General features: G+C 40.7%; 1 protein-coding gene across 1 annotated transcript; it reads right to left on the bottom strand.

The window, feature by feature from the left end:
* Window positions 1-915: 915 nt before the first annotated feature.
* LOC145452639 (kelch-like protein 10) lies at window positions 916-9,945 on the bottom strand. The gene is made up of 13 exons (XM_080330821.1): window positions 9,716-9,945; window positions 9,539-9,647; window positions 8,261-8,403; window positions 8,014-8,193; window positions 7,634-7,740; window positions 6,290-6,435; window positions 6,129-6,231; window positions 3,805-3,944; window positions 3,652-3,743; window positions 3,454-3,559; window positions 3,235-3,375; window positions 2,434-2,651; window positions 916-1,255 (listed from the first exon to the last, which is right to left on the bottom strand). The coding sequence occupies exons 1-13, from the start codon at window positions 9,901-9,903 to the stop codon at window positions 997-999; spliced, it is 1,932 nt and encodes a 643-aa protein (XP_080186947.1). The 5' UTR covers window positions 9,904-9,945; the 3' UTR covers window positions 916-996.
* Window positions 9,946-13,315: the final 3,370 nt, after the last annotated feature.

Genomic DNA, 13,315 nt, shown 5'->3' with positions numbered 1-13,315 from the left:
GTACCTACAAAACACTATAAACTGTATGCCTAATATCGGTTATCATGATCACGAGATGTAATCGCATCAGATTGAATGAGAGGTAGATAGATTGTTATGTGAAGCAGTCTATAATATTGGGTAGCGCAAGTTGCCTGTTCAGTAGCCTATGTAATTCCCATCTGCGCAACATCATGTGCTCATTCCTTGCCTTCTTCGAATGTCGATATAAGATGTTCAATCACCTCCATATCATAGAATATATGCCTTTCCATGTAACAGTGAAACACGCCTTCGGTTAATAACGGTTATAACGTCGATTGATAGTCGATGTAGAATTACTAAGCTGTAATAGGACTAAATCGGAGAATATATCAGTTGAGGACTATTATTTCTAACCCTATCCTGAGATTAGACGGGAGAACAAGATCCTAATTCATAGAAATCGTATATACTCTCCATGATTTAAATATCCAAGCTATTTTCGGCCGATTGTCGGTTGGGTTTTGAATCGTGGCGCAGTAACCAGTAACCAGAAGACATTCATATGTAGTCCTTTTCGCAGATTATCTAATGGGGTCAGTATATAGTCTAACGATTTCCCTTTAAAAGTGTAGGACACATATTGTTTCTGGTATACATGTTGTACTAAGGTGTTTATTTTACACCATGTCGATATTCTGTATAATTTCTGATCAGCTGCTGACTGGTACCCTAGCACGGCTCAATTTCGCTCTAAGCTTATGTGTTGCACATATAGCCTATGCATATCGGATTGGGAGGAGTAGCCCAGAAAAACCTTCAACTATTTGGCAGGGATTCTTGCCGTGCTAGGTATGACTCGAACTGGCAACCCATCGATATTGCAGCTGTGGAACGTGCCACGGTACGCTATCTCGACACGTGGTAGAACAAACTGTGGTTCATTGGTGGTTAGGCGGTTTATTGTGAACTCAGAAATGGTACGCTATGCTGCGTCTAAAAGTCATGATAAATTCTTCGAACTTTTTGCAGTTATCATCTATCATCGCCGCCATCATCCGCGTGCCCTATCTCGAACATATCTTCGTCCTGCAATATCACCGTGTCGCTGGACGGATTCGAAGTAGCTTCCTGGCTCGGCAGAATCAGCATCGACTCGCTGAAATTGTCTTCTTCCGCGCTCATGCAAACTTCTCGCGAAATGCAGAACTTGCGCAGGACGGCGTGCGGCAGGTTTTCCATGACGCAACAGCTTAGAGCACTTCGCGGAATGTGAATCTCGCTCACGTCGTACCTGGAAAGGCGCGGATTATAATCACGACAATGTTCACTCTAATTTTTGACGAGTTTGCACACACTCACCAACTCACTGCGCAGACCTTTGGAAAAAGTGCGTAACGACTAAAAAAAGGTCATCACTTCGGATTTTTTGTGGGCAACTTAGATTTTCTATGCGCAGAGACCGTGTCAGCACTGCGCATTTGCGCACGTGCCCAGCTTAGAGGGAACATTGATCACGAACGTGAAATTTTTTCAAAACTGGAAGTCCGGCACTGGAATAAGCGTCTGACTGATACACTAGTGTGCCGCCATAGATTCTCAGATGTGCCGCGAGTCTTTTTGGGATTTTGGAAAAAAACATGGTATAATATTGACTACAACGCAGGCTGATGAATAAGCACTAACTGACCATGTCCAATTGCCAATGAAGTCAATCATTGACGATGAAAAGGGTAATATCGATATCATAACTTGGCAGCTATGTCTGGATAATATTGTTTGATTCGTTTCCAATCAACTCACAAACTAAAAATTGTGCCGCAAATCATCAACATATTGTCTAGAATTTAACTTCAACTTCAACAATACTTTCGAGGATTTGCTGTAAACAAATATATGTGGGTATAGTCAATCCATTCGGAAGCCATATATCAAGCAATCGTTTTGCAGAAGAACAACAGCACATTGATTTACGAAACGCCCTGTTTTTTACTATAGTTTAAGCTACTTTTTTTGAGTGCGCCGCTAGAGTTAGCCTATATAATTTTTCTAATGTACCACAAGCCGACAAAGGTTGGGAGTCACTGCTCAATCCTATGACCAATTCCTTATTTATTGTTACAGAACAATGTACACAATGCAAGTAAAATAAATGACTCTTAAAAGTTGTAGTGGACTCAGTGATCGCTAGATTACTTCGCCGCAGCTTCATCTCGCAATTATATTGCGTAGGCTATATATTATGCGACATCCACCTATGAACATTTTATATCACGATTCTTATTCTGAACTTCATTTCGCTGTGCTGCGACCCACCAATATTGATGTAGCATATTAATTAACTAATCTAAAGTTTTCGTTACTTTTTTTTTGCGATGAAGAGTAAAATTTCTTTCTTTCTCTCTTTTTGATGGTAATGTGTTCGATATCAGACAACTCAGTACCGATACGTTAAAATTACGTCAAATTTACCATTCGTTAGTTGCCGCATCGTAAACTTCCACATCCGATGAAGTCTGGTGACCGTTGAAACCCCCCACGGCAATAAGCTGATCCTCGACCGTATTCATGCCGAAATTCGAACGGGGTTTGTTCATCGGTGCGATCCACCTCCACGCGTTCGTCTCGGGGCAATATGCTTCGGCTGTTCTGAGACGCTCGCGACCGTCGAAGCCGCCCACCGCATAAATCTAGATATTATGTACATGAGGATTGTAACCCTCGACCCGTCGACTAAATTAACTTTTTATAGCTGTTCGATTGAGCACTTTTCAGACGTTATAATTGTACTTTTACTTGAATTAGCCTTCTCACATCCCGGGAATAGACACTTCTTGTAATTGCGTGAAAATTCGCGATGTCACTTCTACTCCTGCTTGATAGGAAAGCTGACTACTTTGATCACATCTGCTTACAAGTAGCTATAAGACCCACAATATCATTAGGAAGTGGTAGCTGTGATGGTGAGACTTATCAATAAAAGTCGATAGCCTACTATGGACTATGCCCATCACAGTAGTTGATACGTGGAGTTAATCGCGTCAAGTGCGAAAAAAGTTTCATGTCAGGGACTGAATTATGTTAATATCATTTAAGTGCGAAGTCAGCATATGCATATTTTTCCAATTTTAATGTTTCTGGTTGTATTCCTAGCACACTTGAACTTAGCTAAAACGTTTACCGGACCATCAGTTGAGTCGGAAATCGCTGGCCGCTCGTTGCACATTACCGCTATGCATTGTCATCTTCAAGTTTCTATCACAAAACATTTACCATGTTATTAAAAGCTGAAATAGTCACTCCGGATCGCTTGCTTTGCATGGGAGTGATGTAAGTCCAGTGTAAGATTGCCGGGTCATAAAACTCTGCAGTGAAAAGACACTCGTGCCCGGTGAAGCCGCCACATACGTAAACCTGTACATTACGCACAGTAACAAACATGACTGAGGCTGATCATCACAGTGCCTGGAGCTAAAATGCCCAAACTCCTACTTTATTGTTCAAGGACGTGGCACTGGCGTCGCTTCTACGCTCGTTCATATCCGGTATCCTCGACCAGGCTTTCAAATCTGGGTCATAGAATTCCCCGCTTTTGAGCCTGAATATATTGACAGTGTCAGACGATACTTATACTCGTATCCCAATAACAAAAGAAATAGCCGAAAAGTCATGAACTCAGCAAGACGATACCTGTTCTCTCCGTCCATTCCACCCAAAGCAAAAATTTTACCATTCATGGTCGCCACGCTAATGTAACATCTCCTGTGGAACATGGAAGGTTCCTGCAAATCGCTGATCGTTATGTTGTGAAAACGATTGTCATAGGGAGTGCAAAATAATTACCTCGCTCCATTCGTTTTTGACTACGTTGAACCGGCGCACTGTTTTGAAATAACTGTCGCCATCAAATCCTCCGATAATATAAATGCATTTATTGAGAAACGCCACACCGTGGTACGCTCGAGGTGTTTCCTCGGGTAGACCTGCATATCTCGCTTACAATTATGGTTTGATATACAGAATACAGTAGGCTATATTGAATTTGGTAATCCAAGCAAACAACACACTGTTACCGGGATAACAATGGTATTCTGAAAGAGCTATGCAAAATTACGAGTCAGTTATATGTATACATTTGGTGTGGTCGGTTTCATGTGACAAGGAATCCTGTTTTGTGCATCAACTCCTAACAATAAAGTTTGCAAAAAACCTAATACACAGTCTGGGTAAGCGCGACGAAACGTGAACCAGACGGTGGCCAACTGCTTGTAATAAGTAGTTTAAATTCGAAAACCAAGTTCAAGATTATTCTGTTGCTATGAAATGATATATTTTGCGGGCGTATTCGATTTCGTTTATTCATAAAAGTACTTTGACATACGTCTAGACGGCCCGCCATAGCTGCAAATATGAATTTGATCAAAATACGGAAAATTGAATGCTACAGAACCGGAGATCGGTATTTTTCACGATTTAATAATGTAAGTGTAGAATATAGCTAATATGGATTCGGTCGAGGGGCCGTATACTTTTATCAGTTAATCGGAGGTGACTACTTTTTGAAATTGCAAGGTACACCTTCGCAACTAAAGCAAAATGATTGGAGATACTTGTAACAAGTGCAATGTTCGAAAATATTTTCAGTTGTCTGGGAACGAAAGCAATTCCGAACAGTTGCTATGACAATTTCACTCAAGAGAGAGAGAGAGATTTCACTTGTGGAAGTCTCTCGGCATAAGATTGACAAGCATTCAACCAGCCGTATCCGGTCAATACCGAGAATGCTATTACCGAGAATGCTGTTACCGAGAAGGAGAATACCGAGAATGGACATTACCGAGAATGGACACTACCGAGAAAGTACATTACCGAAAATGCAATATATGTAATGCAGGCATGTTATGCATATGAACAATTCGTGTGCGTGCATCACGGCGTTGCCACATTCGGTATCGATTCTCAGGTATAGATTTTTCGGCAACGTCCGTTACAGTAAGCTAGATTCTTGGCATTGGCCATTCTCGGTAATGTCCATTCTCTGTAATGTCCGTTCTCGGTAATGTCCATTCTCGGTAATAGCATTCTCGGTAATGTCCATCTCGGTAATAGCATTCTCGGTAATAGTATGGAACCCAACCAGCAACCCCAACGAGTAACTACCTCAGTTTTTTAGTGCTTAAAGGCTTCTCCGCTTAAAATTGGTACTTTTTATTTTAAGTATACAACGATATGACTTTATAACTAAAAAATATGACTATTTAATTGAAAAGCTGATTTATGACCTAACCAGCAGAATATGACTTTATATGACTTCATAACTTTCTTAATATACCTCATAGCGACGCGGTTTTTGCGTTAAAATTTATTTCACGACATACTGATGCAAAGAGAAATATGACTTTGATGACTTTAAATGGCCCTAGTTATGACTGTTGAGAAAATTCTGTGTATAGTCTCTTCTCGGACTATAAACAGAGCAATAACTACAAAATGAAGGTAAATCGCGTCAACCGCGGAAAATTTTTTCAGTTTACCGGAGCTTCGTGCCCTCTTCACGCCTTCCAAGTGGAGCACGCCCCCCCCCAGTTTGAGAACCACTGGTTTAGCTTATATTGTATTTCACTAAGTTTTCTATTGCTACTGAAGTATGGGAACAGTTTAGCATGGCTGAATTATCTAGTTAACGAGGCACGCATAGAACACTGATGTTAAAAGGCTAATTATTTTATGTTGTGGTTGTCAGGTTTCAATAACAATGTATTTGAAATTGTAATTAGGCGAAATATTTATCAAATTACAATTACAATTACACAAAATAGAAATGCTTCAATTACAATTACAATTGCATGAAAAAATGTAATTAATTACGTTCAACTCAATTACAAATTACAATTGATCCAACTGTGCTCTGCACCCCCGTTTTTTCTCCTCCATGCTATCCGTGGATGCTAAGCACCCAACAGGATAGCTGCGGCCATCAGTTTTCGGGTCTTTGGTCTGACCCGGCCGCAGATCGAATCCACGACTCACCGATTGAGAAGCCGGACGCAACACCATTACACTATCTCGCTCGGAGTGATGCAAACATATCCCGAAACTACTCTTTACAGCGTACAGTACAGTGCGCAGTACACTCTACAACCGAAGAGAATAAAATTGATTACCACCTGGCATGGAGCTTACATTCACCCAAGTCTCCGAGCGAGTGTCATACGCTTCGATCGCATTGGTGGCGCAGCCACCGCTCCATCCTCCGACTGCAAGCAATATCTGCGTGAGTACATATTTCTTACGTGCGTTAATAAGCCTTCCACACTGAAACACTTACAGCTGTTGGAAAGCGGGGCCTCATCAGATTCATCAATTCAGGCGGCGCGTCATCTGCATCATGCAGACGGGGATCGCAAACCACAGTCATTGCGTAGTTTAGTATTGTTTGGCAGTCAGCTATCTTTTCGCGGACGAGGTCATTTTCTGAGTCAGAAATAGAGCGTGAGGAGCTTTCTACCAAATTACTCGAACCAAAAGGATTGTACATCTGTGACTCTCAAATCTTGCGGCCCGTGGATAAGTGCTAATGAGGAGTTGTGTGTGTCACTCGAAATGGATTTATAATTTAGTTTAGTCTGGTTCCAGCAGCCATTTCAATGTTATTTGAGTCTGGACAAACTGCGATAATATTGGAAGATAGCTTTGTATGACTACATAACCGTGGGCTCGACGGGGTACCAGATATCTCTCGAGAAGTTCGTCGGTATATCAGTGGCCTACTTTATTCATAGTATAGCAGTGATGTTATAATATGCCCACGGTATACGCAACTGTAATTGACATATGGCATATTTAAAAGCACATGACTTGACGCAAGATGTCTAACTATATTAATCATACTAGCGTCTTAATCAGTGGTTCTCAAACTAGAGCCCCCCCCCCTTTGAGAGGCGTGAGAGCATCTGAAGGGGGTCGCGAAGCTGTGGTCAACTGAAAAAGTTTTCGCGCTAGGCGTGATTTACCGCCAATTCATAGTTATTGCTCTGTGTATAGTCCGAATTTCATATTTGAGAATTATCTCATCAACAGTCATAACCTTCCATGCCATCAAACTATCCGCTGGGATTGCTGGCATTCTGGTTGCATTTTGTGATATTACGATAATGGGGTAGCGAAATTTTTCACTATCATATAGGGGAGCGTGTCTAAAAAAGTTTGAGTACTACTGGTCCTAATGCTTCTGATTTTGTGATGTCATTTGGTCACAATATTGTACGGCTCGTAGCCTAAATGGGGGCAACTACACAAGTAATATAATTTGAAATACAGCATAAACATCCACTTTTATCAACAAATCAGATGATTCCTCGGGGGCTGAGTGGGTGCGCAAAATATTTCTGATAACATTGTAGTCAATCACTGAAAGAATGCGCTTCACGCGAGTTACCCAGGAAAACTATATAGATTAGGTCCCCGCTCAATTGTTTTCGATTGTGCGGGAAATGCACTGTCGTATATATTTACTTTTGAAGCTTTTTGGACTGCAACGTTTAGAACACCTATTTTAAACTAGCGTACTTCCACGGGCTCACGTGGTGGGCTCACATAGTTAGCTATATTTGATCCTCTTGCAAAATAGGTTGCCCACCCCTGCACTGGGGTATGCGTCGCTATTATTTACCTTTTACTCTTTTGAGAAAGAATTCAGGATTCAGTAGTCCCAGACGAGCGTTTGTCAGCAATAGGGGAAGATATCCTATCCTGTCTTTTCTACTTTCTTCGACCCATCTATAGTCATTAAATGAAAGATATTTATACAAATTAACTATATAGCTAGATCAAATGCCTGATTGTCCTAGGCATGCAGTGGCAAAGATCATTGACGTATGCCAGAGAAAAACATCGGAACGAAATCAAAATATTTATTGTTGAGTTCAAACGCATGAAACATGATTTAAAAGGCTTTACTTTATGAGATTAAACGTCGAAATACCATATGAGGATAGGATAGCTGTCTTCATTTGTAAGAAAACTAACGTACAATAGATTTTCCAAATAAACCTGAATATTGCTTCGCAGACGACGTCTTCTACCTTCACGTTCAAGCGATCATCTGATATCAAATTCGTCACTTCTTCGACGGATAACTTGAGAAATTCCTGGCTAGTTTTTGACATATTTTCGAAATTCCTCAACATGAAATCATTCGCCGCCTTTCTCAGGTTTTCGCAAAAGAACCATCTGCAATGTACGAATGAATTGAGTGACACCAAAACAAAGGTAGCCAAGTATTACATATGAATCATACTGTGCGTATTTCCAAATACCAACGCAGTTGGTAGGAGACAGGTGATGTTTCAAGTATAAGCAACACTTCTCTTTAACATAGTACACCTGAAATTGATCAGCAGCCGGCAATAGCTCTTGTACGTTGTATGGCGTGATTATAACCTGAATAAAATATGATACGTTGGTACTAACACATCCGATTGAGACTGAACATCGAAGATCTTCGTATTTGCGACCGACGGCAATAGTTCGTGAGGGTGGTGTGACTCGTGTGAGTGCATTGAATCGAATACCATACCGTATAGGCTATGACAATATGTTGGTAACAAAAGATATCTTTGAAGAATGAGCAGAGGTGGTTAGTACTGAACAAGAACATTGCTTTTTTGGAGAATCTGTGTGTGTTTTGTTAACTTGCGCTTGGCTACTTCTTACTCGCGTAGCATTGCGATATAGCCTACTATTTCATTCAGACATTCGTGCACTTAGTCTCATATTATACGTCATTTCTTTACTAATGGTAATATTAATATTATAAATGGTCACACATATTTGTGAACACATGAAAGATATAAAATGGGTTGCAGTGCAAGGATGAAATTTTTTCTTACCTCAAAAGCTCTGGCCCGATATAATTAAAATCCATAACTGAGCGTGGATAGTTTGGAAGACTTTTACAATCGCATATATTTCATGTTAGAGTAGTATTTCAACCTATATAAGCATAGCAGCATATGCCAGGCCGTTATTTCGACGAAAATCGATGCGAGTCTTGCTTGCCTAAACACACATCTGGTGAAAATCGCGTAAAATGTTAACCTCTCAAAAGTATTGTTATTATCCTCGTAGCGGGGAAACTTCGTCTACGAGTGGTGAAATTTCGTATATCTTTCATCACTATGTGTTTGTTCCAGTATCTATCCTAGCCGAAAGACAGCGAAGATTCCAAAGTCAAAACCAGGGATATCTAGAACTTCTTGATATCCCTGGTCATAACTAACGCGAGTAAATTAATAACTCATATCTATAGCTAGGCCTATATTACGAATTACCGCGAAATACAGCAAAAATAGAATGTAATGTACTCAGCGGTCATTTGACTTATCGACCCATTTGCTTTACCGCGCTTCAGAAGCATCTTGGTTGGAAGAATCTGAATTCCGCGATATATTTCCTCAGCATAAATTTTTACCACTTGTTACTTAGTGCAGTGCTATTATCGTATTTTTAATCTTCCGGGCCCTATATAGCTCTATCTTGACCACTGTACCGGTTATCAGACACCAACTATGCTAACCTGTCCGGTGTAAGCGAATTCAAGCAAACACGACAATATTTCGCGGGATATCCCTGGAATTTCCACTTCTTGCCGCTCACTGCTTTTCCATCCTCCCAAAAACAATGCCCTAGACACGTCAGGGGTTAAATATACAGATCCTTATCAGTTCAAAGTATAGCAGACGCTGGAGTATACCTAAAATAATTGCTGCATGCGCACAGCACAAGCCGATGTACCGGGAATCTGATTCCCTCCACTTGCAGGACTACATCGCAAAAAATTCCCTGTCTGCGAAAATCGTTGAAGGTTGACCACGCGTCACTTGACGGCCTCCATTCTTTCGATAGAAAGGAAACGTCTGACACGCTTCCGGCCAAACTCATGTCCCACGCTTTCGAAGGACGCGCACTGGCTGCAGAAAAGCGGCAGAACGGAAACAGCTAGCTTTCCGTAAATCCATTGTTCCGTCATAATGGGTCAACAAATAAAATACCGGATCCGATGAATACGGCGGTATGCGGAAAACAATAAACCAGTGACATAAATGCAGCTTATTTGAGTGACATCTCAACGAATACTGATGAATCAAATGAGTGGGCAATATGCTAACATGTGACAGACTATGGTGGTCCGCGAAGAGTTCGTTACCGGTTCGCGAAAAAAAGTCCGTATACTCAAGTTAAGGATTATAATGGTCAAGATTACTGATAATTTGAAAAATTCAAGTTAATCACCTTTATTTGAAATGAGGGTAGTGGTGTTGGCAAGGGGCGCTTCGAATGTTGGAATACCCTCCTTTCCAGGTGCGAATCCCTCTTCTTTCTGAATACAAAATCTAGCCCTAATATTTCCCAGCATAGTTTAGTCGTCCATTCGTTAATGGGAGGGCAAGTTTTTGCAACTTTGCAGCTTTTTTGTTCACAGCAACTTTTGTCAAGTATTGCGCAAAATGTAAAGGATTGATTTAAAAAAAAACATGCTGTAAACTATTTCTAGTATGGTTCTCTCGGTAATTTGCTTAACAAAGAGCTATGTGATGGATTAGCTGCACCTCAATGTTATTTATGACGCAAAGGTGTGTAAGCTAATTCAACAACCCCAGCCAAGCACGACAGGGTCTGAATTATATGTAAATAGATCACTTGATTGATTTACTGTCGTTTAAATTTGAGGTCCTTCCCGTTTGACGGACACCTATGTGAGACCGCCAAGAATTACATTATCTCCATTACATGTTCTCCATTTCAGGTTAACGATTTTGTTAAAGTCGCTTTCAGTGAGTCTTGCTACAATGCCAGAGGTCAAGTTTGCTGACTTGAGGGGTTTGACGTGTGGTATTTGACTTTTGTATGGGCTATCGCTTTGCTGTTTGATTCTTGTGCAGAAAATTATTTCCGCATTGCGTTATTTTCTTGCAGCGCACTGGCCCATTTTTTTGTTTTTTGCGGTTTCGCCAGGCCGTCCTTGAAGACGGAAAGTACCAAATTTCACATTTCCGCAGAAGCTGACAGCGAAATGTCGTCTCGTCGGTTTCAACCCCATATAAGAACATAAAAATGTGTGCATGATCTATTGAATAGCAAAGAAACAAATGAAACAAGCAGACACCCTGCAAATCTTAAACTGTTGGGTTATAAAACGGAACCTCTCAATTTTCTCATACCTTAATAATTCTAAAACATTATTTATGCAACATTTACCACAACTTTGTTAGAAGTAAGTGCAACTTTCTCACAATTTTAATGCAACAATTACTTGCCCTGATAATTAGATTAACTTTGAGTGTCTCCACCGAATGCGTCGAGGCCACCTTCTCCTATGTATCTGTCTCTGTGAATACGAGAGTCAATTCTAATCTGGTGGTTTTGTCCACCTATATTTCTTTCGTAAGTGGTTAAGTGTTTCGATTACTTTCACTTCTATTTAACACGGTGGTTCTCGACCGGGTGTCCGCGAAGCAATTTCAGGTGGTCCGCGAAACCTCCAAATTTGCCAATGTGTGATAATTTAATTTCAATTTCTTTAAAATAGAGAAATCACCAAGCAGTTTCACTTCATAACTACTAAAGTTTGAGGACTCACGTAAACAGAATGGCCGTCTGTATACAAACACATTTTAATCGTCATTGCCAATAGCTTACTGATATCGCAGATTGGAGATGTTTGTTGAGGTTTAGGAATAAATTTGCTTGTAAATACATCCATTTTCTCCTGTGATATACATAACCGCTATTCCAGAATAACTTCAAGATGAGCTTCTACATAGAAATGACTAGGCTGGATGTTATGTTGGTGTCATGAAAGTTGCAATCGGACCCAAGGGTGTCATCGGAAGCGTTACGCGCTATTATAGATTTGCCACCACGTATCTTTGTGGAAATTGATGGATTTTCGGCATTCGCTCACGTCAAATCGATGGCGCGGCAGTGTATTCTAAGATATGTAGCCATATAATTGGCTTTGCAATAATATACGTCTTCCCAATTTCTACATAAATATAGTATGATAATAATTTCAAGAAAGGTCATTTTGTTGCTGTTTATCACTAGCCTAAAGTTAATATTTGCACAAGACAGATGCGGTTGAACGGTAATAGAGCTAAATTTGAATTAAAAATTAGGGGGTACGCGGGGGTACGCGACGGTCCAAAGGGGGTCTGCGAAGACAAAAAGGTCAAGAACCACTGATAACATTTTTTGAAGAAAAATCCTTACATTTTATACTTTGGAATTTGTGAAGCAGAAAGTAATTTGGGGATCTATTTGCATCACTTTTATGTGAGTTAGATTGTCATGACAGCTGGTTAAAAGAGCCCCGGTATGACGCTAACTAAACGTATGTTCGAAAATTGCATGTATGAAATGTTTCATCAATCATTTAGTGTAGTAGCGATGATGAACCCTGTTATTTCAAAAGTAAACACCAACGACTACTTTTGAGAGTATGCGATCCAACGAAGAATTCTACCCTTTGAGCAGTCTAGTGGCGATTCGAAATTGCTCTCCGGACAATGAACTCATCGCCGATATCCACCTCCTAGGATCGGATTTACATGCACTAGGGACCGAAGTTGTTTTGGCCTGGATCCCTGGCCATAAATGTATTCGTGACAACGAAAAAGCTGACGAAATCGCACGAAGAGCAGCACGGACGCCACTCGCACGTGATCAAATCCTTCAGCAAAAAATTACTGTGAAGGAAACGAGATCCCACATTGCCGATATATGTCGAATAGAGTGGATCTATCACATGAATGCCCAAGACGACGACTCGCAATATAAAAAAATTATTGGAAATATCAGGGACATAAACCCAATTATTGATTTGTCACGCAGGGAATCTGGAATCCTAATTAGATTGCAGACTGGTCACTCTAGGCTGAACTGCCATCTTCACAGAATTAAATGTCACCAAAATAGCCTTTGTGATGCATGCGGGATCAAAGAAACCGTGGAACATTTCCTCCTCCATTGCCCTAAATATGACCGTGCCAGGATGAATCTAATCCAGACTGCTGACCAAAACAAAGTACCCCTAACGCCAGAGTCCCTACTCACAGATGCACATACTATATGGCCAGTCACCGAATTCACGATTTCAAGTGGCAGAGATAAATAAAGAATTGTAAATCATTTAGATAGTACAGGAGTCGTTATCGAGAGATATCGTCCTGAGGCAAAAAGCCGAGTAGCTTAGCCCCATTACCCCCTACCCCCTCATACCTAACTACCTACCTTTTGAAACTAGCTACTTAAGTACTTCCCATACCTTCATTTTATACTTCAACTTGACGTA

Source organism: Botryllus schlosseri, chromosome 12 (assembly GCF_051294905.1).
Source record: "Botryllus schlosseri isolate E-star chromosome 12, Bs_hap1, whole genome shotgun sequence".
In the NCBI taxonomy this organism is placed as follows: domain Eukaryota; kingdom Metazoa; phylum Chordata; class Ascidiacea; order Stolidobranchia; family Styelidae; genus Botryllus; species Botryllus schlosseri.
This window is presented reverse-complemented; position numbering and strand designations above follow the sequence as displayed.

Bases quoted from the DNA above. Each gene is read 5' to 3' on its own strand.
- LOC145452639 (XM_080330821.1), bottom strand. From the start codon at position 9,903: ATGAGTTTGGCCGGAAGCGTGTCAGACGTTTCCTTTCTATCGAAAGAA. The intron at 7,741-8,013 runs GTTTATTTGGAA...TAATGACTATAG, and splicing joins GTCTGCGAAGCAATATTCAG to ATGGGTCGAAGAAAGTAGAA. The intron at 6,436-7,633 runs GTAAATAATAGC...TTTCTGACTCAG, and splicing joins CTTTCTCAAAAGAGTAAAAG to AAAATGACCTCGTCCGCGAA.